The following is a 27,269-nucleotide window of genomic DNA, read 5'->3' on the forward strand; positions in this document are numbered from 1 at the left end:
AAACGGGCAACACTACGCCGAAAAAGTCTATCTGCCGTTCCTCCGGGAATCTCCATGGTTACTACGCCAACGCTATATCTCTTGTTCCGGTCACAGCTATGCTGGTCTGGCCATTCACGAGTAAGTGCTGGAAACGAGGCTTGCAACGCAAATGCTTCCTGCACACAGATCCAAGAGATTCTTACATCCTTGCCACGCCCCGTAGCGACCAAGTTGTAGCAGGCGCGTCACTATCCTTGGATACGGCTGCTCAGGCCCGTACCTGCCGTACAGTGAACAACGTCGGACATGAAGCTAACTCGGAAACAAGTGCTGTCCCGGGCAAAGGCGCCAGAGCTGGACAGTGTGAGGAAACTAAACTGCTGGTGAGTCTACCCTGACGATGTCACGTGAAGTCCTTCAGTCCGGTACCCAGAGCAGAGAGCTAAGTCCTACTTAGAGGCCCAGCTGTATCATTTTACAATGTGCCCTCATTGCTATGCCAGTCATTGGGCAGCAGGGGGCAGTGTGGGATGCAGGGTGTACTGTGTGAGGGGGCAGAGATGTGGGCTGCAGGGTGTACTGTGTGAGGGGGGCAGTGTGGGATGCAGGGTGTACTGTGTGAGGGGGGCAGTGTGGGATGCAGGGTGTACTGTGTGAGGGGGGCAGAGATGTGGGGTGCAGGGTGTACTGTGTGAGGGGGGCAGAGATGTGGGGTGCAGGGTGTACTGTGTGAGGGGGGCAGAGATGTGGGGTGCAGGGTGTACTGTGTGAGGGGGGCAGAGATGTGGGCTGCAGGGTGTACTGTGTGAGGGGGGCAGAGATGTGGGGTGCAGGGTGTACTGTGTGAGGGGGCAGAGATGTGGGGTGCAGGGTGTACTGTGTGAGGAGGGCAGAGATGTGGGGTGCAGGGTGTACTGTGTGAGGGGGGCAGAGATGTGGGGTGCAGGGTGTACTGTGTGAGGAGGGCAGAGATGTGGGGTGCAGGGTGTACTGTGTGAGGGGGGCAGAGATGTGGGCTGCAGGGTGTACTGTGTGAGGGGGGCAGAGATGTGGGGTGCAGGGTGTACTGTGTGAGGGGGCAGAGATGTGGGCTGCAGGGTGTACTGTGTGAGGGGGCAGAGATGTGGGGTGCAGGGTGTACTGTGTGAGGGGGGCAGAGATGTGGGGTGCAGGGTGTACTGTGTGAGGGGGGCAGAGATGTGGGGTGCAGGGTGTACTGTGTGAGGGGGGCAGAGATGTGGGGTGCAGGGTGTACTGTGTGAGGGGGGCAGAGATGTGGGGTGCAGGGTGTACTGTGTGAGGGGGGCAGAGATGTGGGGTGCAGGGTGTACTGTGTGAGGGGGGCAGAGATGTGGGGTGCAGGGTGTACTGTGTGAGGGGGGCAGAGATGTGGGGTGCAGGGTGTACTGTGTGAGGGGGGCAGAGATGTGGGGTGCAGGGTGTACTGTGTGAGGGGGGCAGAGATGTGGGCTGCAGGGTGTACTGTGTGAGGGGGGCAGAGATGTGGGCTGCAGGGTGTACTGTGTGAGGGGGGCAGAGATGTGGGCTGCAGGGTGTACTGTGTGAGGGGGGCAGAGATGTGGGCTGCAGGGTGTACTGTGTGAGGGGGGCAGAGTGTGGGGTGCAGGGTGTACTGTGTGAGGGGGGCAGAGATGTGGGGTGCAGGGTGTACTGTGTGAGGGGGGCAGAGTGTGGGGTGCAGGGTGTACTGTGTGAGGGGGGCAGAGATGTGGGGTGCAGGGTGTACTGTGTGAGGGGGCAGAGATGTGGGGTGCAGGGTGTACTGTGTGAGGGGGGCAGAGATGTGGGCTGCAGGGTGTACTGTGTGAGGGGGCAGAGATGTGGGCTGCAGGGTGTACTGTGTGAGGGGGCTGAGATGTGGGGTGCAGGGTGTACTGTGTGAGGGGGCAGAGATGTGGGCTGCAGGGCGTACTGTGTGAGGGGGCAGAGATGTGGGCTGCAGGGCGTACTGTGTGAGGGGGCAGAGATGTGGGCTGCAGGGTGTACTGTGTGAGGGGGGCAGAGATGTGGGCTGCAGGGTGTACTGTGTGAGGGGGCAGAGATGTGGGCTGCAGGGTGTACTGTGTGAGGGGGCAGAGATGTGGGCTGCAGGGTGTACTGTGTGAGGGGGGCAGAGATGTGGGCTGCAGGGTGTACTGTGTGAGGGGGGCAGAGTGTGGGGTGCAGGGTGTACTGTGTGAGGGGGCAGAGATGTGGGCTGCAGGGTGTACTGTGTGAGGGGGCAGAGATGTGGGCTGCAGGGTGTACTGTGTGAGGGGGCAGAGATGTGGGCTGCAGGGTGTACTGTGTGAGGGGGCAGAGATGTGGGCTGCAGGGTGTACTGTGTGAGGGGGCAGAGATGTGGGGTGCACGGTGTACTGTGTGAGGGGGCAGAGATGTGGGGTGCAGGGTGTACTGTGTGAGGGGGGCAGAGATGTGGGGTGCAGGGTGTACTGTGTGAGGGGGGCAGAGATGTGGGGTGCAGGGTGTACTGTGTGAGGGGGGCAGAGATGTGGGGTGCAGGGTGTACTGTGTGAGGGGCAGAGGCCAATGATCGGTGGGCACATTGCTGCGATAGCCAAGTAAACAGGAACCATGAAGATGAGTGCAGTGTTGGAGAATAAACTGGAAACCTCCCACTTGGAGAATCAGATCTGATTTACGTATAACCTTCCAGGGGCCGGATCTTTTGAATTGGTGGGTGGGCAAAAATAAAAATTTAAAATAAGAGATATGTCACTGAGCATTTTATAATTTATGGTTGATCCACTACAAGGAACCATTCACGAGTGTTTACCGTATTAGGGTAGGGCTATAAGGCAACTTGGGATGCGACTTCCATCTTAACCAAAAATTGCCAGGACACCCTGTGACATCTTCACCAAAGTCAGTGAATAGATATTTATTGTGGCCCCTAGTATGCTGTGACCACAACTTCAAGTCAAATAGTGCTCAATTTTTTTTGCAACTCAAAGCTACAGCCGTGGCATGGAGAGGCAGGGTAGCCCAGCGATCTTTGATTATGAAACGGAGTTCCGGCCAATCCTGTTGTCCTCCAATGTGTCCTGGTTCTTCTGCTGTGTTGGCTCCTCTCAGGACTCTTCCAGAGTAATGCTGAAGTCACTTGACCGCTGAGACCAATCAGCGACTAGACTGCAATGTCACTACCTATGACATCACGGGTCTTCTTCCTGAGGCTGCTGATTGGCCTCAGCAAAACTTTGGAAGAGCCAGGAGAAACCGCTGGAGCAGAAGAATCAGGACGTGCTTCAGGACAAGTGAGAATGGTGAGCATCGGGGACAGGTGAGAATGCATTTTTTTTTTTTCAATTCCCTTGGCTGATTTAAAAGTTAAAATGGTTGTCCATTTTTTCCATGATCAACCCCTATAAGAAGAACTAAGTAGGAAGGGTGTATGATGGTCGTGGCACCAGCAACATCTATATTTAGGCTGCACTCTAAACGGTTCACTGTCAAAACAGAACATTTTCCCTATGTTATCAATCATCAGTGACTTCAGTGTTAAAGGGGTAGTCCAGGGAAAAATGGACAACCCTTTTAACGTTTAAATCAGCTGGGGGCAGTAAAAAAAACCCGAAAAAAAACAAACATTCTCACCTGTTCTCGTTGCTCCGGTGTTCTTCTGTTCTGTCTGCGTTTTCTGGAGTTGTGCTGAAGCGGCTGATTGGCCTTAGCTAACTCCAGCGTCAGCACAATTCCAGAAACCCCTCATCAGAGCAGGCCCACCCATGAGGTGCGGGAGGACTCCAGAGCCACGGGGACAGGTGAGTATGCACTTTTTTTTTTTTTTTTTGTTTTTCATTTTTGTCACTGCCCTCCGTTGATTTAAATGTTATAAGAGTCATCCAATTTTGCCAGAATAACCCCTTTAAGAAAAGAGTCGTTAAGTCCTTTCTGTCTGTTTTCAGCCAATTTTCATTTTTGCATTTCCATTTTTCCCTCCCCCCATTACAAGAGCCATATTTCACATGATGGCTTATTGTTTGCAAAACAATTCGTGCTTTGTAATTCAATGTGCTGTGCAATGTACTGGGAAGATGAAAAAAAAAATCAGAATGAGATGGAATTGGGGGAAAAAAACGCATTTGTGCCAATTTCTTATGTGTTAAATTTTTACGGCCTTCGCTATGTGGTAAAATTGACATGTTACCTGTATTCTGCGGGTCAGTGCGATTAATGCAATACCAAATTGATATAGTATTTTTAATGTTTTGACACCTTTTGTGTTGCTATATTGTGACACCTGTAACTTTTTTATATTTATATGTATGGAGCTGGTTATGGCGGTTTTTTATGCAGGACAAGATGGCAATTTTATGGATACCATTGTTGGGATGGTCTGATAGTTTGATCACTCTTTTTTTTTTTTTTTCTATTTTTTTTTATAGGAGACAGAAAGTTGAAAAAACAGCCATTTGGCAATTTGTATTTTTTTCCCCGCTACACCGTACACCGTATGGTATATTTTAATAGTCCCTGCACTTTTGAGTGCCAGGGTCTCTAAAGTGTTTATGTTTACTTTTTTTTAGATATGATCTTGGGAAAGGGGGGTGATTTAAACTTTTAGGGTATGTTCACACGGTATTTCTTGGAGGCAGATTTTGAGGCGGCATCTGCCTCAAAATCCACCTGCTAAAATGGCTTCCATTGACTTCAGTGGGAGCCACTCGCTTTTTTTTTCCCGTTAGCTAGTAGCAGAAAAAAATAAGTAACACGACCTATCTTCCCGCGGATTCCGGGATGCCGCATCGGAATACCGATACACTGAATCAGCATCCCATCGCGGCTATCCGGGCCAAAAAAACACGGTGGAAAAGTTTTCCGCCTTGTGAACAAGCCCCTTATATCTTATGTGTTGTTTTTTTTTTTAATACTTTTCTTTTCCCTTTATGTTCAGACCCCATAGGAACCTTGAACCATATACCTTACACCCATCACTTATCAAACATCATCTTTCACTATCACCATGTTCCATTAGTATCTCCTCACATAGTATTATGCTCCTTGATGGCCCAATACGCAGTATATGGTTCCCCAGTGCCCCAATACATTATAATGCTTCCCAGTGGCCCTTGGACACATAAAAATGTTCAAAAGGGCCCCCAGACACATATTAATGTGGTCCCCAGTAGCCCACAGGCAAGTAGTAATGGCTCCCAAATGGCCCCCAGGAATGTAGTAATAGCTCCCAAATGGCCCCCAGGTAAGTAGTAATATTCCCAGGTGGCCCCGTGCTGAAAGTTTTTTTTTTTTTTTAAAGTATATCGCAATATGTAACACTTATGCTTGGTTCACATCTGCATTGGTATTCCGTCCGGGGGAGTCCGCATGGGACCCCCACAAACGGAGTACCAAACGCAATTGCAAGCACTGTGCAGTAAAAGCACACGGACCCCATAGACTATAATGGGGTCCGTGTGCTTGCCACGCATTGCCTTCACAAATCATGCGGACAGGAATATAGATTGTGAACTGCTATCTCGTCCGCATGATCCCTGCAGAGATATGGCGGCAAGCACACGGACCCCATTATAGTCTATGGGATCTGTGTGCTTTCACACTGCTTATAGTTGTGTCCAGTATTCCGTTCGGGGGGGGAGGGGGGGGTCCTCATGCGGACTACCCCGGATGCAATACCAACTCAGATGTGAACGAGGCCTTACCCTTTCTCATTACCAGAGAGGCTTGCTGTTCTTGTCTGCAGCTGGAGGCATTAGTCTTCACTAGGTATCACTAACAGATGCGTGATCGATAGGGTAGAAAGCTAAAGGTTTTGTGCTCCACCATTCTATTCAACTATATCCTTAGGAGGGCATGCAGCCATTTCCTCTCCAGATTGCCGCAGCACCACTGGCGGGTCATCTCTGCACCTCAAACTGCCTGGGTTAAAAAAAATACCCAAATATTTAAGAGTGCAACCTCTGTGTGTATGAAACTTACGTGAAAGCAGTTTTCAATACATACTGAACTATATCTGCAGACTGTACCACATCTTATTGAATGCCGATATCTATCTGTAAATGCTTATTCAAATGACAGGGCTGTTTACTAGATAAGAATTAATGGATCTATTTACATAATCTGTTAAATGCCATTTCCTGGACAGGTCCTTCCATAGACTCAACTCTATAGGGGGTGGGGGTGGGGTCCTTGAAATCTGGTTACCTGAGGGTATACACTTTGCCATTACTCTTTCACAGCCGAGTGCATGGCAGGTTGATGTGAATAAGCACTGAATAGTGAAAATTGTTGATACAGTCACCATTAACGAAACAACAAGGAAAATGGAGTCAAAAGCATAAACAGTCACTTATCTCTTCTGTAAACCACAGTCATATAGTTTACATCTATCATCACACATTCCAAAAGGCTTTTGCTGCTTTCGCCAGTGAAGTTTGTGTTCTCGATATGACTAATCCTCCTCCCAGTAATGTTTACATGCCAGGAGCAGCACTGCTCACTTCCCTTGCAGAGTATAGCAGCCTTAGGTACTGCTGCAATGTCACGTAGACGTCAGTGGAACAGTGCTGCAGTACCTAAAACATTAACCTTGTCCTGGAACACCTGATCTGCAGGGGATAATATTGATGGTCTGTTCTAATGATAGGCCATCAATAGTTGAAAATGGAAAACCCCTTTGAGGGTATGTTCATATTTAGGAATTTGGTGTGGATTTTTGGGCAGGGTCCATCCCCAAATCCTTGGCAGATTCCACCCTGAATCTGCCTCCCATTGTTTTCAAATATTTAAGCAGAAAATAAATTTTGTGGAGAAGACCTTATGTTGTGGAAAAGTTGCTTTTTTTTTTTTTTTTTGTTGTGGATTTTGCTGCGGTTTTTGATTCCAAGCCAGAAATGGATTGAGCAGAAAGAAGTGTAAAAGCTTCCTTTACTTTTCCCATTCCTTCTGTGGCCGCTACTCGGTTTGCTTTAAAGGGATCCTATCATTCAAACTCGTTTTTTCTCATTAACACATAGGAATAGCCTTAAGAAAGTATATTCTTCTCCTATCTTTCAATGTCTTCTCCACGCCGCCGCAAAAAATTCAGTTTTTTGTCGGTATTCAAATGAGTTCACTTGCAGCACTGGGGGCGGGCCCCAGCGCTCAAACAGCACTGGGGGCATCCCCAGTGCTGCGAAAGAACTCTCTACAGCGCTGCCTCCATCTTTTTCAGGAACCGGCCTCTACGCGTCAGTAGAGCACAGTGAGCTCTTGTAGTAAGCGGCCACAAAAAAATGGCCGTGCGCGGGTGCAGTTGGCTCTCATAGTTGGTTAACCACATGTTGACCACCCTGCCAGCATCAGCCTCGTCACGCGTCTTCTTCCGGCTCGCAGGGGGGTCAAAATTCAACGCATGTGCAAGTCGGCTCACATGCAGGTAGCCATTTTTTTGTGGCCACTCAGGCTAGCAGGCGCAGTACGCTTTTAATCCATAGAACTACAGGAGCGTACTGCGCATGCTCGTGTAAGCATCTCTCGCAACATTGGGGACTCATTTACATACCGACAAAAGACGTAATTTCAAGCGAACGGCAGTACGGAGAAGACATCGAAAGGTAGGAAAAGAATAGCCTTTCTTAAGACTATTCCGACGTGTTAGTGAGAAAAAAATGAATTTGAATGATAGGATCCCTTTAAAAAGGAAAAAAACGCAGCAAAATTGGCAACAAAAAAAGCAACTTTTCTGCAACCTGGGGCCATAACCTAATCATTTTAGCAGCTCTGCTGATGATAAAGACTGGAGTACCACATGCGTGTCTTAAATCGGTTCTGACAAGTGTTACTAAGTGACTGCACTAATTCTTACACATACAGGAAAGTTAAAGTGTCTCTACGAGTTCTTTCATTGTTTCTTATAGTCTTTTGTCCTCTCCTGGTAACAGATACCAAAGTGAGAATTATATTTTGTAGTTATATATTTTGTGTTCATGTAGCATAAACTAGAAAATATGTTTATTATTTCAGAATTCTGTAGTTATATGCGTTTTTTTTCCTTTGTTTCAGGGGCAGCCGACTTACTGATGTAAGTAATATCTGCATGTTTCAGGATTGATACTTAGGTTAGTTGTATAAGATTTAGAACTGTTTTATTGAGTTGTACATACTCGCTGCTCATGCAAGGTCAAAGAAATAAAAGTAACAAGCTGCGAATAATATACAAGGTACAGTGAAACTGGGACGTACTATTCCCTAAGAAGTGTTTATTTAAATCAATAGGCTTGGACCATTACTACAAAAGCTCCCTGATGGAAGATTTGGGTAGAAGTGAGGACAGCCATCTTTCCTGTTTCTTAATTAAACCCATCCTTTCAAGCACAAATGAAACGAAGCGGCTTGTTTTATTAATGACGCTTGCTAGAGGAGTTTTATGTATTGTATCTTTTTATGGCGTTGTAGAAAGTTAAAACATGATTTAAAGCTTTCACATTTACCTACCATTTCTTTAGGCTCTATTTTGTACTGCTTTAGTGGTAGATCACAAGGGACATTGCTGATATGCTCCTAGCAGATGCCTCTATGCCTCCAGTGCCTGATTTAGACTGCTGTGAACATTCCTGGCTGTTAGTACAAGTGTCAGTGGTATCAGGTAAAGAGGAATTCTAGTAAAAACTACCACCATGTAGTATAGAGCACACTGCTCCTCTGTCAGTTCTATTGGACTGCTTGATCAGTGGGGCGCCAAATGGATGGAGCCTTACCAATCTAGGAGTTATCCACTTCTCTGAATAACTTGGGGAATAACCCTTTACTTGGCATGCTACTTTTTCTGCATTCAGCCACTCCCTTTTTCAATGACCGTCTATGTGACAGTTAAAAGGTCAAAGTGGGACTGTGCTTTCTTTTCACTTTATTCTAACAATACCATTGCCCACTGTGATTGACCCATCTGATCAAAATTTGGTGGCATGTGTAGAGTGGGCTGCCCCTTTATTCCGAGCATTTCTTTTATTCAGTTTGTGTAAGGGGGCATTCACACGGAGTAAAGTGGTGCTGATTCTGCCACGATAACTCACAGCAGAATCCGCGCTGATAGAAAGCCTCCCATAGATTTCAATGTGTTACCCGCGTTAAATGGAACCCATTGAAGTCAATGGGAGTCTTTTTTATCAGCGCTGATTCTGCCACGAGTCAGAACCACTTTACTCTGTGCAAATGCCCCCTAATTGTACTTCTGCTAAGTGTGTGTTTTTCATCAGTTGTTAGACCTGCAGCCATAGGGACACTTTGTAAGCTATTGGAGCTATAAATGTGGTGGAGAAACTTCATACAGTAATGTTGTGGTTTGGACTAGAATATGCCCCAATATTATACACAGTCATTAATGAATATTCTGCTATTCATTTTATTCACATTTCCATGACTCCTCTTATTTTGTTTTATATTGACATTGTGAATAATCGGCATTATTTTTTCAGATATCAATATGTCAAGAGCTTCCGAACATTGAAGTTATGACATTGAGGTAAGAGGTTTTCTTAGTGCACTGCCTGTATCTCCAGAACTACCATAGACTTTTATTTAACAGCATTCAAAACAATCATGGTAAGGAGAGGGAAATCACGACGTTACTACAAAGTATAGTTTCCCTACATAAAGGTCCAAGTAACTAGCTGGTCCTAACAGTCACAAAAGCGAAACAACCAAAAACAGAAAGAAAAAACGTGACTAGGGCACCGAGGAATTAATCAAAGTACAAAAAACTTTATTTAAATAAATCGTTTTAAAAAGTTGTACAGGGAGGACAGCATACCAACAGAATGGAGGGCCGACTCAGGTAGGCATGAAGAAAGTATACACATGGGTAAGTATATGGATGACAACAATGATGTTCAACTGAGTACACATCCAGAAAATATGCAGAGAGAGTCAACAAAACAATGATGACACTATACACTCACCGGCCACTTTATTAGGTACACCTGTCCAACTGCTCGTTAACACTTAATTTCTAATCAGCCAATCACATGGTGGCAACTCAGTGCATTTAGGCATGTAGACATGGTCAAGACAATCTCCTGCAGTTCAAACCGAGCATCAGTATGGGAAGAAAGGTGATTTGAGTGCCTTTGAACGTGGCATGGTTGTTGGTGCCAGAAGGGCTGGTCTGAGTATTTCAGAAACTGCTGATCTACTGGGATTTTCACGCACAACCATCTCTAGGGTTTACAGAGAATGGTCCGAAAAAGAAAAAACATCCAGTGAGCGGCAGTTCTGTGGGCGGAAATGCGTTGTTGATGCCAGAGGTCAGAGGAGAATGGCCAGACTGGTCCGAGCTGATAGAAAGGCAACAGTGACTCAAATAGCCATCCGTTACAACCAAGGTAGCCAGAAGAGCATCTCTGAACGCACAGTACGTCGAACTTTGAGGCAGATGGGCTACAGCAGCAGAAGACCACACCGGGTGCCACTCCTTTCAGCTAAGAACAGGAAACTGAGGCTACAATTTGCACAAGCTCATCGAAATTGGACAATTGAAGATTGGAAAAACGTTGCCTGGTCTGATGAGTCTCGATTTCTGCTGCGACATTCGGATGGTAGGGTCAGAATTTGGCGTTAAATAACATGAAAGCATGGATCCATCCTGCCTTGTATCAACGGTTCAGGCTGGTGGTGGTGGTGTCATGGTGTGGGGAATATTTTCTTGGCACTCTTTGGGCCCCTTGGTACCAATTGAGCATCGTTGCAACGCCAAAGCCTACCTGAGTATTGTTGCTGACCATGTCCATCCCTTTATGACCACAATGTACCCAACATCTGATGGCTACTTTCAGCAGGATAATGCGCCATGTCATAAAGCTGGAATCATCTCAGACTGGTTTCTTGAACATGACAATGAGTTCACTGTACTCCAATGGCCTCCACAGTCACCAGATCTCAATCCAATAGAGCATCTTTGGGATGTGGTGGAACGGGAGATTCGCATCATGGATGTGCAGCCGACAAATCTGCGGCAACTGTGTGATGCCATCATGTCAATATGGACCAAAATCTCTGAGGAATGCTTCCAGCACCTTGTTGAATCTATGCCACAAAGAATTGAGGCAGTTCTGAAGGCAAAAGGGGGTCCAACCCGTTACTAGCATGGTGTACCTAATAAAGTGGCCGGTGAGTGTATATATCCAATAGAAATCATACGAAGTAACATTATATGTTTAACAACAGCAGCATATGGCAGTTGTGCAGATAAGTGTCACATTAAAGGGATTCTACCATTAAAAAACAATTTTTTTCTAGGTAACACGTCGGAATAGCCTTTAGAAAGGCTATTCGTCTCCTACCTTTGGAAGTGCTCTCCGCCGCACCGTTCGTTTGAAATACCGGTTTGTACCGGTATGTTAATTAGTTCTCTCGCAGCGATGGGGGCAGGCCCCAGCGCAGGAGATGAGATGGGGGCGTCCCCATTGCTGCTCAAAAACCGACTCCAGCGCCGCCTCTGTCTTCTTCTGCATCCGCCCCTTCCTTCTTCGGCTTGACGTCAGACGCCTGCGCAGTACGCCTTGTTCGGCGAAGTTCGCTGAACGTACTGCACATGCGCGAAATTGCGATGTCGGCACTATGGCTGCGGGCATACGCAGTACGTTCAGCAAACTTCGCTGAACAAAGCGTACTGCGCAGGTGTCTGACGTCAAGCCGAAGAAGGAAGGGGCGGATGCAGAAGAAGACAGAGGCAGCGCTGGAGTCAGTTTTTGAGCAGCAATGGGGACGCCCCCATCGCATCGCCTGCGCTGGGGCCCGCCCCCATCGCTGCGAGAGAACTCATTAGCATACCGGTACAAACCGGTATTTCGAACAAACGGTGCGGCGGAGAGCACTTCCAAAGGTAGGAGACGAATAGCCTTTCTAAAGGCTATTCCGATGTGTTACCTAGAAAAAAAAGTTTTTTAATGGTAGAATCCCTTTAATGCCGACATGTATATAATTACATCATAGGTATATCCAAATAGGATGCATGTGATATCAAAAAGTATGCATCTAAAATTGAGACAATCAGGAAGTGTAAATAAGCTAGAGTGCATAGAAACTGGTAGATACCAGTGACAGCCTATGTCTAACAGAGAGGCATAGTACAGTCTAGCAGTATGAGTAGACTAGAATGCATAGTAACTGACATAATCCAGTGACAGTAAAGAAGTAGTAACCTAGCACATAGCCATTGCTCAGTTGAGAATAACACCCATGTTGTCAGAATAACAAGTGAAACATTACCGAACTGAGACGGCGCTCCAAAGAAATCCCTACGCGCGTTTCGGCGCTAGCCTTCTTTCTATTGGATATATATAGTTTCATCATTGTTTTGTTGACTCTCTCTGCATATTTTCTGGATGTGTACTCAGTTGAACATCATTGTTGTCATCCATATACTTACCCATGTGTATACTTTCTTCATGCCTACCATATCAGGTTATTTGTTAACCTCTTCCCACAAACAATCGAACTATGTATGGAGGTTTTAAGTGACTTCCTACACCTGCATTCACATCTGCACATCTGTCTGGTGCAGTTCTGTCAGAAAGTGCTGAAAATACAACACTCTTTCACCCAATGATTTCAGAAAAAAAAGAGGTCCCTCTAGCTATATTAGTGTCCCCTATTTTCAGTGTGTTTTCTCGTTCTGGACTTCCTGGAACAGATGTGAACGAAGCCTTATGTTCCAAGGTATGATCTCTTTCCTAAAAACACATACAGTATAATAAAGTTGTACTGAAACATGGTGACATATGACACAACATATTTTGCTCAACTTCCCTGCTCTACATCCTTCTGCCTGCAGATCAGTCACTATGTCCAAACAATTTTAAGTTCTTCATTGTTCAATGATGAGGATTCTTAACAAATGAATCGCCTCCTAGACAGCTGTCGGTGTTTCCAGGAGTGAGTGTACGAGGAAATTCAATCCAAGCTCAGTGCGTTAGATGCTAAAAGATATAAAGAAAAGACAAAGTCCCACATCACGACATACAGGTATCTCCAAGTACCGTATTTTCCGGACTATAAGGCGCACATAAAATACTTCGATTTCCTCAGAAATGGTCCGGTGCGCCTTATATAAGGCTTGATGCGGCGGCACGCGAAGAGTTAAGCGGCGGCCGCCGGCAAAGTCTCCATGCCGCTTCCATACATTGCAATGGGAGCTCGCTATTCAAATAGTATTCGTTCATCTCTAACTATTTGAATAGCGCGCTCTCATTGTAATGTATGGAAGCGGCATGCAGACTTTGCCGGCGGCCGCTGCTTAAAAGGATTCTACTAGAGATGAGCGAGTACTGTTCGGATCAGCCGATCCGAACAGTACTCGCTCAACTCTAGATTCTACCATTAAAAGAACTTCCCCCTGACCACGTCGGAATAGCCTTAAAAAAGGCTATTCGTCTCTTACCTTTTCCATAGCCAGCGCCGCCTTCTCCCTGAGCTGTGTTCGCGCCTTCCGTGTCCCCGTCTGTGTTGTCTTCTTTGGGCCTCATGGATGACGCATGCGCAGTCGGCTCTGGCTGCGAGAACCTGTTAGAGCCGACTGCGCATGCGTCATCCATGATTCCCAAAGAAGACAGAGACAGAGCTGCGGAAGAAGGCGGCGCTGGCTATGGTAAAAAGGTAGGAGACGAATAGCCTTTTAAGGCTATTCCGACGTGATCAAGAAGGAAGAAGTTCTTTTAATGGTAGAATCCCTTTAACTCCTCGCGTGCCGAGCGCTTCCATTCATTTCAATGGAAGCGTGCCATTGAAATGAATAGAAGCGGCTGGCACGCAGGGGGTTAAGTGGCCGCCGGCAAAGTCTGCCGGCCGCCGCTTTCAATCACATATAAGGCGCACCGGACAGCGCTGCGCCTTATAGTCCGGTGCGCCTTATATATGGACCTAGGCAGGACTATAAGGCGTTCATGGGTAATGCGCCTTATAGTCCGGTGCGCCTTATAGTCCGCAAAATACGGTATAAGAAATCCGTAAAAGTGAAAAAAGTGAAACGCTTACCATAACAGAGGTTATTAAGTAATCTTATGCACTAGAACTATTTTCTTCACCTGTCCAAGGCTGGAAACTGCAGCAATTTGCTACAAAACCAATGACTTTTCAGTTGCTTGTCACCAGCTTATACATGTACAGGCGGCCTGATTGTAGAAGTAGGAAGTTTATACTAATATTTTTCCACATCTGACTTCTGAAAATTGAATTACTTTTTGGAAAAATATACATTGCATTTTTACTGATGAGGACCACAGTATTGTTATTTCACGCCTTTTATTTTTACTGGTTACACAGGTATCCATATTGTAAATCACCCATGCTGTCCTGGTAGTGTCATGTCGTGTAGAGGAGATTGCCAGGCATTCCTTAGTACTGGAACCAGACTTTTTTACTTTTCTTGATTGCAGATGGCAAAACAAGAAGAAGAGCATACAGGATATGGCGCATGTACTACTTACCTGCAACCTCTTGAGGAGGCAGCAGGTGGCGCTCCTGTCACATACTAGGTCTCCATCTTAATGTGATGTAGTAGATGCTCCCCAAGAACTATGGAGATCAATTGAAACCACTCCGCATATCAACTTCCACAAAAGGCACAAAGGCTGCTTTTTATGCAACATGCCATCCCGTGGTGTAACCCAGCTAACTTCTGGACATATCATAGAATAATCCTAAAGAACTCCTCATACGTTGTAACTCCTACGTGCAACAACTGTTCTGTCTCAGAATGTTGCACACATAAAGGAAACATGACATTATACACTTTGCATTACGAACTATTGTACAGCCCATCCAGAAAATGGTCGCAAACAGACATCACACCAAATAAGCACCATTTCTAAAGAGATACCAATTAGTTTGGACAGGAAGTTAATAAGGAGGTTAACCCTTCGTTTCCTTACAAAAGGATTGGGAGTAGCTTGCTGATGTTGGGGATGCAGCTACTGGGACTCCCCCATCAATTGCAAGAATGGGAGAGTTTGAATAAAGGTGGTGGTGGGAATGTACACCCCTGCTCTGTTCATTTCAGTGGGACTGGCGGATAACCGAACAATAGCACCATGCTATCTCCCCCTGTCCCATTGAAATTTGCACTTTTAAAACTCTTCTGCTGTTTTTTTAAAAAAACAAAACTCTTTTGTGTCACTAAATGATAGAAACATAAAATTAATATTTTTCCTCTAATAAAGCTGTATGAGAGCTTGTTTGGGGTACACACACAACTTTTTGACCACTTATTTATTCTGTTTGTAGAAGGTGAGATAAAGAAATGCGGTAATTCTGGCATTGATATAGAAATAATAATAATAACTTTACATAGCACCAACATATTCTGCAGCACTCGTACTTTGTACAATGATATGCATTGTTTCATGAAAAAGAAATGTTTTGTTAATGTTAAATATCTTGTATTTGCCGGTGAGACTTGTGTCCACTGTTAAATATCCGGACCTGGCCTTGTCCACGATAGGAAGAAGTCAGCTTGTTATAAATCAGTGTAGAGGTTTATTAATATCTTGAAGGAAAACACAGGAACAGGGAAAATGTCCAAATAACACAAATATCAGTCAATTGTCAATAGCTTACATCTTCAGAGAAGTTAAATCATCTGGATATCTTGTAGTTACAGCTTGGTTCATGCTTGTCATCTGGTTGGTGGACTTGGGCTGGTTACGACGTCCATGGATGTCCATCTGCCTGGACCACCCACCCTGGTGTTCCCAAAGACAGACCTCCTGGTCTTCCCCTGGTCTTCCCAAAGACAGACCCAGACATGTGTATTTCTTACTCATTTATATTCATGAGAGTGGGTGTTACCTTCCATCTTGTAGCTATGTAAGGAGATTTCTAAAATGGTCTACTCTAACCGCACCCATGCACCCAAAATATAAGACTATGATGTCAGTAGAGTGTTAACCCCATGTCTGCTAGAGAATATTGTAAATATATAATATTTAACATTTCCCCCTTTTGAGAGTGAAATATCTGTTTGAACTCTCAAGATATACCATACAACAATATTCATTCAATTAGATTATATCTTCTTTCTTCTTTGCTGAATACTGGAACTTAATTTTCATTAATTGTCCATATAATAATTTCATCAATTTGCGATACATTTTGACATTAGTAATCGTTATGGTATGTTATGGTAAACTGTGATCAAAGATGGAAACAATTTGATCCACTATCTAACCTACACCTGATGACGGCTCTTCTTTCATCGTCTGGTCTTCTGGTCATCTCTTCTTCCATCATAATAGAAGGCTTATTACCACAAATGTAGTTCTTGACTTAAAGTCCTTTAGATTTCCTCCGTGTTGTGCAGATATTATAACATTGTCCATTAAAGTTCATATTATGAAGATATTGATATAACAACAAAGTCCATATGTTTCACTTCACCAAGACATAGACTGTAGAGGAGTTTCCTTTGGTAATTACCTTGACCACCTGTCACTGTAGAACAACAATGTGACACTTCTGGAGCAATACTGCAAAAGCAAGGCAAGTGTGAATTCTGACATCATCCCTGCTGCCTGTCAGTAAGGTTCAGTCCTGGAATCTCAGTCTCATGGATACACAATATCTGTGTTCGGGTTTTATCATTCACAACCCTTTTGCTCACCAAACAACTTGAAGTCTTGAAATAGAGAAGATTCCACCAAACATTGATGAGGACGTCTTTATATTTGTCCAATCATCAGCTGATCAAAGGTTCCAACCTCCAGTAATAATTTTTAAACACAGTCCTTGGCATAAGCTTAAGCATATAGCATCATACCTTCAGATTTTGTCTTTTCCCGCACATCTTCTTCTTGTAACTGTTAAAGTCTTTTTATTAACATTTGATATCAAACTTTATCATAATCTTGGACTTGATTGAAGATAAGTTTTCTTTCCCTAATAGCTAAGCCAAACTAGGCAATTAACTAAACTATAATATCACAGTGTACCATACCACTCATTTATATATCATACTTCTCTTTACATTGTATCAATATTTATATTTGACTTATTAAAATATTGATATTCAATACATTTATCAAACTATCAGATAATAGTACTTTGGATACAATAATCTATATAAACATCATATATCAACATATATATCTTTATATCTATATGTATGAATATATATGTGTAATTTACTTGTGATGACAAATTGCAACATAACTCTGAAATATAATGTGATTATTAATTACCATTCTATAGACAATCACAATATTTATTCTTTAGTTAGAACTTTTCACCAATTATACTAAACATATGTTCCTATATGAATGTGTTATATTATACTTAATCATACATTTTCTAAAGTTTAATCACTTTATTTCCTTTTTAATAAGATATTATTTTATTTTAAACATTCATTTATTAAATATCATTGTGTTCTTTATCTGAGACACAATATTAACCTTTATTCATAAAAACGTATGTGCCTAAAGTTTCCTCTTAACACCTCGTCTCTTCACAGATTCCTGTGACCTTCTTAACCTTTCAGATACCTCCAATACCAAGAATAGAGACAAGACTTACACACTTGACTCTGTCTTACACTTAACTGTATATATTCTTGTGTACTGGCTGTATATGAATACCATATATATGAAATAAGTATATAAAACATAAACATTTCAAAATGTCACATCCTATAATCAGAAGTTTAAAGAATAAACCAGAGACTATCTCTCTTGATATCCCATATCCTTCGATGATATTATACTTTTCCTTTCATGAAGATGATAAGCTTATCTCATTTGCATATAAGACATTTATGTTTACCCAATGTTGTTTTCCCAATGTTTGTGGATGTTGATGTGTGTAAGTGTATGCAAGTGTGTGCATACATGTAAGAATACATAATCAATAATAATACAATAAAACAATAATACAATACTGGCTATAGCTAACTAGATTTTCCCACCATAACTAATATATTTATTATCCCATGATCCAATTACCACAATAAACCTTTATTATTTGTCAGGTTTGAACAAATATATTGAAGATTATCTGTATCTTCTCAAAAGCTACTTTTTCCTACAGAATGTTCACCTAAAATAACCTTGCTTTGTAGTGCAGCTGTCACCTTTTCTCTCAGCTCATGTGACTTAAACACTTGGTTTTCCTGTAGGTATAAACATATGAGGTTCCTTTCAATGGATTTCACATATATTTGCTAATTTCCCAATTTAATATAGAGGATCACATAAGATAAAAAATAGAAAATAGAAAGAATAGAAAAAGAAAATAGAAAATAGACATCTCTTTGTTGGATATATTTTCTTTTTCTCCTTGTTGGATGCATCCTGATTTTCTTAGGCCTATTTGTGATGTCACAGATCTGTTGTATACACCAGTCGACTCAACACATAACACTTAACACTTATACTGACCAGCCCATTAGGGTCACAGGTCACAATGTGTTGCTGTCAATCAACTGACCACATGAACGGACATTGATTCACTGTAAGAACTCCATGCCTAGTTGCATGCCTTTAAACAAAATGGATTATAACTTGAAAATCCTAAAAACATGGACTTTACATGAAACTATTGACAAACATGCTTAAGGTAAGTTAGGACTTATATCACTTTATCATGCATTGTTATTAGTCACACCACGATAATTTGTTTACTCATTAATAGTTAGACACTCCATGCATTCTTTTAGCTAGAAGGAAAGAATGATGAATGAATGAATGGACATCACTGATTGAACTGATCCATTTTCCATGTATGACATTTCTGATCTGAAAAATAGATAAACTTTAGCAAAAACCAAATTAATACAATATTGATTTTAACCAATGGAAAGTTTAATAACTTTATGGATTCCTAATACTATTTGATCATATTCATATATTGTACATATATTCATATACATGTCATATATTCATATATTGTACATAACATGTTCCTCCTCTCTCTGCATCCAGAGAGTGGACTATGACAAAAATCTGTCACCACACATCAGACTCTCCTCCTGTGTGTGTGTATATTATGATTATGATCCATAGTATTATTCACAATAGCATAATTAGGATTATTTTACAAACATTATCACATAATCATGTGGGTTATACCTGATCATTGGACTTCTCCTCATGTAAAAGGGATTTCTCTTTACATAGCCAGATAGTACATAAGTAAATACTCAATAGACAGTCATTCCTTCAGAGATACTTTTAAACTCGACCCCTGACCTTCCTGTCAATCACATCCCACAATAACTCCACCAGGTCATTAGAGAATGCCAAGCTTGCCCTTTTCCTAAAAATATTAGGTAGCTCAAATTCCTCTTGGTTACTGGGAAGATCTGACATTTTGGAAACAACTGGTACATTCCCAGATACATTCTTTTGCAGATACTCAATAGATTTGGCTGGCTGCAATTCTTTAATTTCAGTTAATAATGGAATTTCAATTTGTGGATTTTCTTGCATGGCATATGGTTTATATGCAACATGTAATTTCCTACGTTTCTCATAGATTTCGTCACTTTCCCTCCTATAAATAGGGGACACTTTAACCTGATTTGACAGATGTCTCTTAATAGGCTTTGCTTTTTGCTTTGGACATACTCGGTTTACATTTGACATATGTTTCTGATGTCTTCTGGCCATGTCCAATAAACTAGCAGCTTCAAATAAAGTCTTCTTATCTGACGCACTGGCAAGGGTGACTGCATCCAAGAATTTGAACTTTTTAACAAAACTTTTCACCATAGATGAAGAGTTCACCTTTTGAATGACAGTTTTGTATGTTCTCTCAAATTTAGACATGAATGCATATGTACATTCTTTTCTGCCAATCTTTATCTCATTCAGTATATCAGGTGTTGGCATGCTGTCACCTCTAGTGCACCAGATTAATTTCTTTAATCTATCCACATCACTGTCTTTTAACCATACATTTGACTCATTATCATAAGACATTTTTTGCAGATAAACGTTCTGTAAAATCAATAGGAAGCCATAATTTAAACAGTTTATTTCTCTGTTCAATATTTAGATCAAATTTCTCTGCATGGCTTTCAAAAATTTCTGAGTTTCTACACACATGGATCTTTACATCATATGTGAGAATGGCTTTACTCAGATTGATCAAATATTCCTGAGATTTTAATTTCAATTTAGTTTCTTGTATCATTTGTTCCTCACCATCTATGGCCATTACTGCCACGTGGTGCTCTTTGTCAACATATTGAGATTTCTCATTATCTGTCTGAACAGATTTATGCATACTATTGCTTAATTTCTTCTCTGTTACCACGTCATTAAAAATCTTTACCAAAGAAGCAATATTCCTAAATACCTGCTTCTCTTTTGTAGAACAAATTCTATTTTCAATCTTAGAATTTGCCTGCTCACATTGTGTATACAAATCTTGCCATATACTCGCTAAATTGTCACTAGACAAAACTTTATACTCAAAGTTACACTTTTTAGACAATGACTCTAATTTTTCCATACTTTAAAAGTAAAATCTTTACTCACCACTGTGGAAAGCTTCACCTTTAGCTTGTCCTTGGAACAGTTGGTCCCTGTCATCAGAACGTCTCAGTACGTCTGGTACTTGTGGTCCTTCTGTGTTTCCTCAAAGGCTTTCCTCACACAGGCTTCCGTATCATATAACACGTACAACAGTCATCTGTATCTCACCAATATAAGTTCTTTTTCGAAGTCTTCCTGAAGCTTGCAATTCATACAACTTGCAAAATACTCCTCTCTTCCCCCTTAATTGTAAGTGAACGGAACGAGAAAAACAGGAAAAAACCAACCGTGCTGGGCTCGCCACTGTTAAATAGCCATGAAGTAACGGAGGAAGGCTGGCTCGCCACTGTTAAATATCTTGTATTTGCCGGTGAGACTTGTGTCCACTGTTAAATATCCGGACCTGGCCTTGTCCACGATAGGAAGAAGTCAGCTTGTTATAAATCAGTGTAGAGGTTTATTAATATCTTGAAGGAAAACACAGGAACAGGGAAAATGTCCAAATAACACAAATATCAGTCAATTGTCAATAGCTTACATCTTCAGAGAAGTTAAATCATCTGGATATCTTGTAGTTACAGCTTGGTTCATGCTTGTCATCTGGTTGGTGGACTTGGGCTGGTTACGACGTCCATGGATGTCCATCTGCCTGGACCACCCACCCTGGTGTTCCCAAAGACAGACCTCCTGGTCTTCCCCTGGTCTTCCCAAAGACAGACCCAGACATGTGTATTTCTTACTCATTTATATTCATGAGAGTGGGTGTTACCTTCCATCTTGTAGCTATGTAAGGAGATTTCTAAAATGGTCTACTCTAACCGCACCCATGCACCCAAAATATAAGACTATGATGTCAGTAGAGTGTTAACCCCATGTCTGCTAGAGAATATTGTAAATATATAATATTTAACATTAAAAAAGGCAAATTTTATTTATTTATTGTTTTACTGTTTTAAACTTCTATATACCGTACTTATTTTCATTCCCACTATTTAGTTGTCCCACTAAAGGGCTTATATGTGCTATTCTTTGAAAGCTTACATAATACACTGCAATACTCATGCCCCTTCACTCTATCAAATTCGCCAGGTCGCACTATGTTACCGCTGACACCTTTTACTATTGGTACAGGCGCAGAAGCTGAGCCCATGTTGTGCCATAAATTGCAATAATGCCAATATTTAACTCTGACTTGCATATGTCCCCAAGGAGTCGAAGACTAATTTTTCATGGTCATTGTTTCTCATTTACAATTTCTTTTAGATTTGGGTGAGATCTTATAATGTTAAGGCAGTGCATAAATCCTAATCTGTTCACTTAATGTACGTAACTGGTGTCATGGTATGGATGAGAAAGTAGTACGTTTGGCATACATGTATATCACTTTAATTGGAGACTTGTTCCTCTTTTCAGTGCAAATAGCATTTTCACTTTGGAACCAATAAGCCACTGTCAAAACCTGACTGAATTATATCTAAGGAAAAATAGCATTTCCAACCTAACTGAACTTTACTACCTGAAACATCTTCCAAGGCTTAAAATATTGTGGCTGTCAGAGAATCCCTGCTGCAACCCAGACCCGCATAAATATAGAATGACTGTGCTGCGAAACCTTCCTAATCTTCAGAAACTAGACAACCAAGGTAAGAAACCTGGGGAAGTTGGTTCTCCTGACTCTCTTACATTTTTTTTTTTATTTCCCCCCAACCAAACCTTTTGGGATTTCACTAGCAGTTTTCAAATATATGCTACTTTGTAAGCAACCTTACTATAATGCACTTTATTGGTTATTGTTCACAAGATGCTTTTTTTTTTCTCATTGTGCAATGTAAAGGATATATCGGTCAATTTAAAGGATTTTTCTGAGATCAAAAAATTGGTCTCAAGCCCACCAAACTGTATACATAACGGATGCGACAAAGCACACTGGTCCCGCTGATCTTGTTGGTACTACTATTGTAATACATAGCTGCAGTCCTTCTCTATCAACAGAGAATAGAGGAACTGCTTATTTCTGCAGCTTAGCCCTTTGAATGTGAAAATCAAAGAGAGCGGCACCCTTTGATCATGTCACAGGGAATGTCTGTGATGCGATCAAAGCTCATAGCTACATATAAAGCTAAACCTTATACAAGCAGCCTAGTGCCGCCTGACCATATTTCTTCTTGTTAGGGCTGTGCAAGTAATCAAATAAGTCACAATTTCAAAAAATCGTGATTTTGATTTTCACCATAAACATGAGTCGTGCGCTGGAGTCTGATATAATCTTTGCACCTTATCCTACCTGCTGCAAATTATCATCCACCATTTCTTCAATATGGCCAGTAGTTGGGTGGTAGGGTAAGGAAGCCTGCCTCAAAGTATGATGTCTCCATGGTCCAACACACTTTATAAAAAAAACATGAATATCGATATTAAAATTGAGAGTCAGCCATAAGCTTGAAAGAAACTGAGATTTTGTCGTATGTTTTTAGAGACTTGTGCTGTTTCGTTGCTGTAGTTAGGATTCACATGTATCATTGACCACTCCATGCTTTGATCTCAGAAGGTAAATGAGTTTGTGATCCTGTCTTGTTTAACATAAAATAAAGAAAAAAAAAGAATTTACAAAAAGACATAAACATAAAAAATAAAGAAATACAAAGAATTTAAGAGTTTATCTTAAGGTAAAATGACTGAATGCTGAAAATAGATGAATGAAAATTAAAAAAAATGAAATGGAATGAAATTTTTTCTATACACAAGTGTGTTTCCAGTAAGGAAGGGTTCACACTACCAAAGAAGGTGTCCGTTTAAAAAAATCAAAACAAAAAACTGAAATGAATGGAAATTTTAATGGATTTCTGATTGCTCAGCTAGTGTTCGTTGCTAAAATCTCGTAACGGACAATAGCTACCGACACTAACGGTCACTAACGGTAGTGTGAACGCCCCCTAAGCCTTGTCTTCAAAGCAAACTAACGTAATCGATCAGATACAAATAATTCCCTTCAAAATCTGCAATAGCTCCTCAGATTCAAGCGATTGTCCTTCACGTCTGTAATACCCGTTCAGACACAAACTCTAGGATAACCTAGCAGTTCTCATCGAGATATGTAATAACTCCTCAGACATGAGGGGGGGGGGTGTAACCCCCTCAGAGACAGGCTGTTTTCCTCAAACTCTGCAATAACCCCTTTTACAGATTTTGAAGGGAATTTGTTTGGGCTCATGGGATCAAATAGCTGTCTCTAGGAATCTGTCCAGCTCTGTCCAGCCAAGCCGGATGAACTGCTTATTGCCTTGGGATTCTCCCTGCTATTTAGAGGGCCATGACATTTTTGTTTTTCCCTTGACAAAGCTATTCAAGGTTTTTTTTGCAGGATGTGTTGAAATTTTCATCAGTACTCTTTTGTTCATAAAACTTTCTTATCACATTGTTTTAGTACAAAGTGACAAAAATCTGAAATGTTAGCATTGTTTTTGTGTTTAATTTTTACAGTATTATCCTTGTAGTATTAGTAACATGTTAATTTTAATATCTGAGTCAGATGGTGATGCAAAACTTTTATATAGTTTTTTTTTTTATATGTGTTAATTCTATACACAATAAAAAAAAAATCTTAAAAATTCATGTACTTGTATCACATTTTCTGAAAGCCATAACTTTTTAATTTTTAGTCACTAGATCTGGGTGAGGGCTTATTTTTTGCCGAGCTGTAGTTTTCATCGGTACTATTTTGAGGTTCATACAATTTTTTTTGATCACTTTTTATTTGTGGTTTTAGGGAGTCAATCGGCAATTAGACAGATCAGCATTGTTTCTTGGTTTTACGTTTAAAACCTTTTCATACGCAAGATCAGTGATCTACATCTTGTCAATAGAGATACTATAAGAGAAAAAAGACAAGAAAGAAGCGCTCCTTGTGTGGAACCAATAAGATGTTTTTTAGTGATAAGCCACAACTACTGAAAGGGAATACATCTCACAGATGTATATAGGGCAGTGTCCACTGGCACCCGGCTAACTGGAAACCACCAGAGTTGTAGGTAATGCACAGTTTCATTTAATGGGGCTGGAAAGCTAAAAAACAAACAAACAAAAAAACATGGATATGCTCTCCTCCTCTGGAAAATAGTAGTCACAGTCTCCATAAGACTTGATATAACAAATAAAAATTATTTTTAGCTCACCATATGGATTATATAATGTCTTGGACCCCGGGAGACAAGGAACACTGTGCGGACTTCAGCCAGTTTAGGGTAACAATCTTCAAGTAAAATTCCGCTCAAACCAGGGAAAGATCCGAGAGACGTCCAAGTATATAAAATTTGACTTTTATACATCTTTATAAAAAGGTTACCATTTTTTTATGAAGATGGATAAAAGTTAAATTTTATACACTTGGACGTTTCTCTGATCTTTCCCTGGTTTGAGCGAAATATTACTTGAAGATTGATATAACAGTACTTTTATTATAACAATGACTAGGATAGCACGTTTCAGGGTATCACGTACTACAGAAAGTGCACCCCCTTCCTCAGATCCAAACAGTAAACGGATTGTATTCTGAAAGCTACAAGTGATCATGATCTGAGGACTGGCTGTACCCTCCGTGGTGTGTGATACCCCGAAACGCGTTATCCTAGTCATCCTTGTAATAAAAGTTCTGTCATATCAAGTCCTGTGGTGATTCTGACTCCTATTTTCTTGAGGAAGAGCATGTATCCCTGGGTTTTTTTTTTTTTTTTTGAGCGTTCCAGCCCCATAAGATGATACTATACATATGGTCAATACAATTACATTGATACCCAATGTACCGTATTTTTCGGACTATAAGACACACCTAGGTTTTAGAGGAGGAAAAATGGGAGGGAAAAAATGGTAAAATATTTAATGTATGGGATTTGTAGTTTTGCAACAGCTGCAAGGCCACATTGACAGGTGACCCTGCAACTGTACGGGGAAGCATAGAGCATTTTTTTGTGGGGCCAGATGTAATTTTTAGTTATACCATTTTGGGAAATGTCTATTGCTTAGATCACCTATTATTTAAATCGGAGGCAAAACAGTGAAAAAACCCGGCGGTTTGGCACTTAGTAATATCGCTATGACAGGCCTGGGAGCCTTCAGTATGCAGGAGCCGGCCTGCAACTTTAAAGGTATGGGGCCGGTGGAGACTGGCCCTGGGTGGTATTTTACGCTTTGGGTGGAGGGAGGGGGGGTTACGTTTTTATGCCCGCAATTAGAATGCATTCTGATTGCGGGCATTACCTTCGGGCCTCCATGTATAGCAGAAACCCGGTTGCTATGGCGACCGCTCTGCAGCAGAGCGGCCACCATTATTCTTACAGACCCGACATCCGCTGTAATAGAAGAGTGGATGCCGGGGAGGGTTTTAGACGCCGGCACAGGTGCCAGGGCCTGCGGCGATGCTGCAATTCCACTCTTCCGCCCCCCCCCCCCCCCTTAGTCCACATTCGGACTATAAGACGCACACTCATTTCCCCCCAAATTTGGGGGGGAAAAGTGCGTCTTATAGTCCAAAAAATATGATATATATAGCTTTATTTACATTTAACTACTTTTATGCCATATCAATGACGTTTTTTTTTTTTTTTCATTCTTGCTTTTGTGAGGATGATAAATGTAGTTTTTTTGGTCAAACAAAATCTACCATTTTGAGAGGAGCATGTGACCTTAAAGTATACAAAGTATTAATTTTTTTGTGGGTGAGTTTAACAAAACACAGCAATTCTGACATTGTCTTTTATTCATTAATTTTTACATTTGTCATACAGTAGAAATGACATTCTTTAGGTCAGTACAATTCTCTCAATATTTATATTGTATTTTATGTTGTACTTCTTCTCGACATTAAAAACTTTACAGCCTGTAGGTGGCAGCAGTGTACTATATTTGTGTATTTTTGTATGTTGCATGGTTATTTTATTGGCATAAGCTATACAGTGCAGTGCTATGTATTTTCCTGATATACACTGTGTGCAATAACATTATAGTAATCCTTATTTATGTTTGTTTTCCGTATTGTGAGTTTATACTTACTTAATAAATAAAATAAATAAATAAAATAATCACCATTTTACCATACTTTAGTAAGATCTTAAAATTAGTGCAAAAAAATCACATAATATTGCACTTTTATGTTAAACAAAAGAAAAAGTATCCCTTTTCTTTGCAGAATAGCAACCATGTTCAGAATCGAAGACTAGTAAAAAATAATCCTTTAGTCATGTAGACATCAAAGTGGCACGCAAGCCCTATAAAATACAACAGTATGAAATACAGTTTCAGTGATAGACAAGAGCAGGGGTCGTCAACCTTTGGATATGACCTTTCAGCAAAACAGAATTAAGGGTGTTTTATAGTACGCATTCTATGTGAAGAACACAGGAATCCCCTCATGCAGCCCAGTGTTTTTTGTGAAGAAATTCATGAAAATTTTTAAAACCTTGATGAAATGGATAAACATGTATTCGTTTTCTACCCCTCAACTGTGTTTGCATGACATATGAGAGAGAAATTGGAGCAGCATTGCACTGTGTTTAACTCTTTCCTGACATCTGCCATACAATTACAAAGGAAGTTGGATTTTTAAATATGGCAGCCGCTCAGTAGCTTTGAAATCACCGTAGTTGCGGCATCTCCTCTTCTCCTATTCCTCTTCCGGTAGGGATCCCATTCGGCAAGAGCCTTCCGTTCATCATGACAAGGCAGGAGCCTTATGAGGTCTCCCAGGCCTGTCTTATCTATATAGTTATTGAAGTATATAAAAATTCAAACCATTCCCCTTTCCCTAAA

The 27,269-nt window shown here is 41.5% G+C and overlaps 1 protein-coding gene across 2 annotated transcripts in view; it reads left to right on the forward strand.

Moving 5' to 3' along the window:
• Positions 1-213: 213 nt before the first annotated feature.
• Positions 214-27,269, forward strand: part of CFAP410 (cilia and flagella associated protein 410) — a 51,425-nt gene continuing 24,369 nt past the window's right edge. The window contains exons 1-4 of one of the 2 annotated variants that reach the window (XM_075284857.1): positions 214-365; positions 8,008-8,026; positions 9,420-9,466; positions 21,882-22,111. In XM_075284857.1, coding sequence (XP_075140958.1) covers positions 289-365; positions 8,008-8,026; positions 9,420-9,466; positions 21,882-22,111 — 373 coding nt within the window. In that variant the 5' untranslated portion in view covers positions 214-288. Of the gene's footprint in view, positions 385-8,007; positions 8,027-9,419; positions 9,467-21,881; positions 22,112-27,269 lie in introns of both variants that reach the window. The other variant, XM_075284858.1, reaches the window with a different exon arrangement.

The sequence above is a fragment of the Leptodactylus fuscus genome, chromosome 8, assembly GCF_031893055.1.
Source record: "Leptodactylus fuscus isolate aLepFus1 chromosome 8, aLepFus1.hap2, whole genome shotgun sequence".
In the NCBI taxonomy this organism is placed as follows: domain Eukaryota; kingdom Metazoa; phylum Chordata; class Amphibia; order Anura; family Leptodactylidae; genus Leptodactylus; species Leptodactylus fuscus.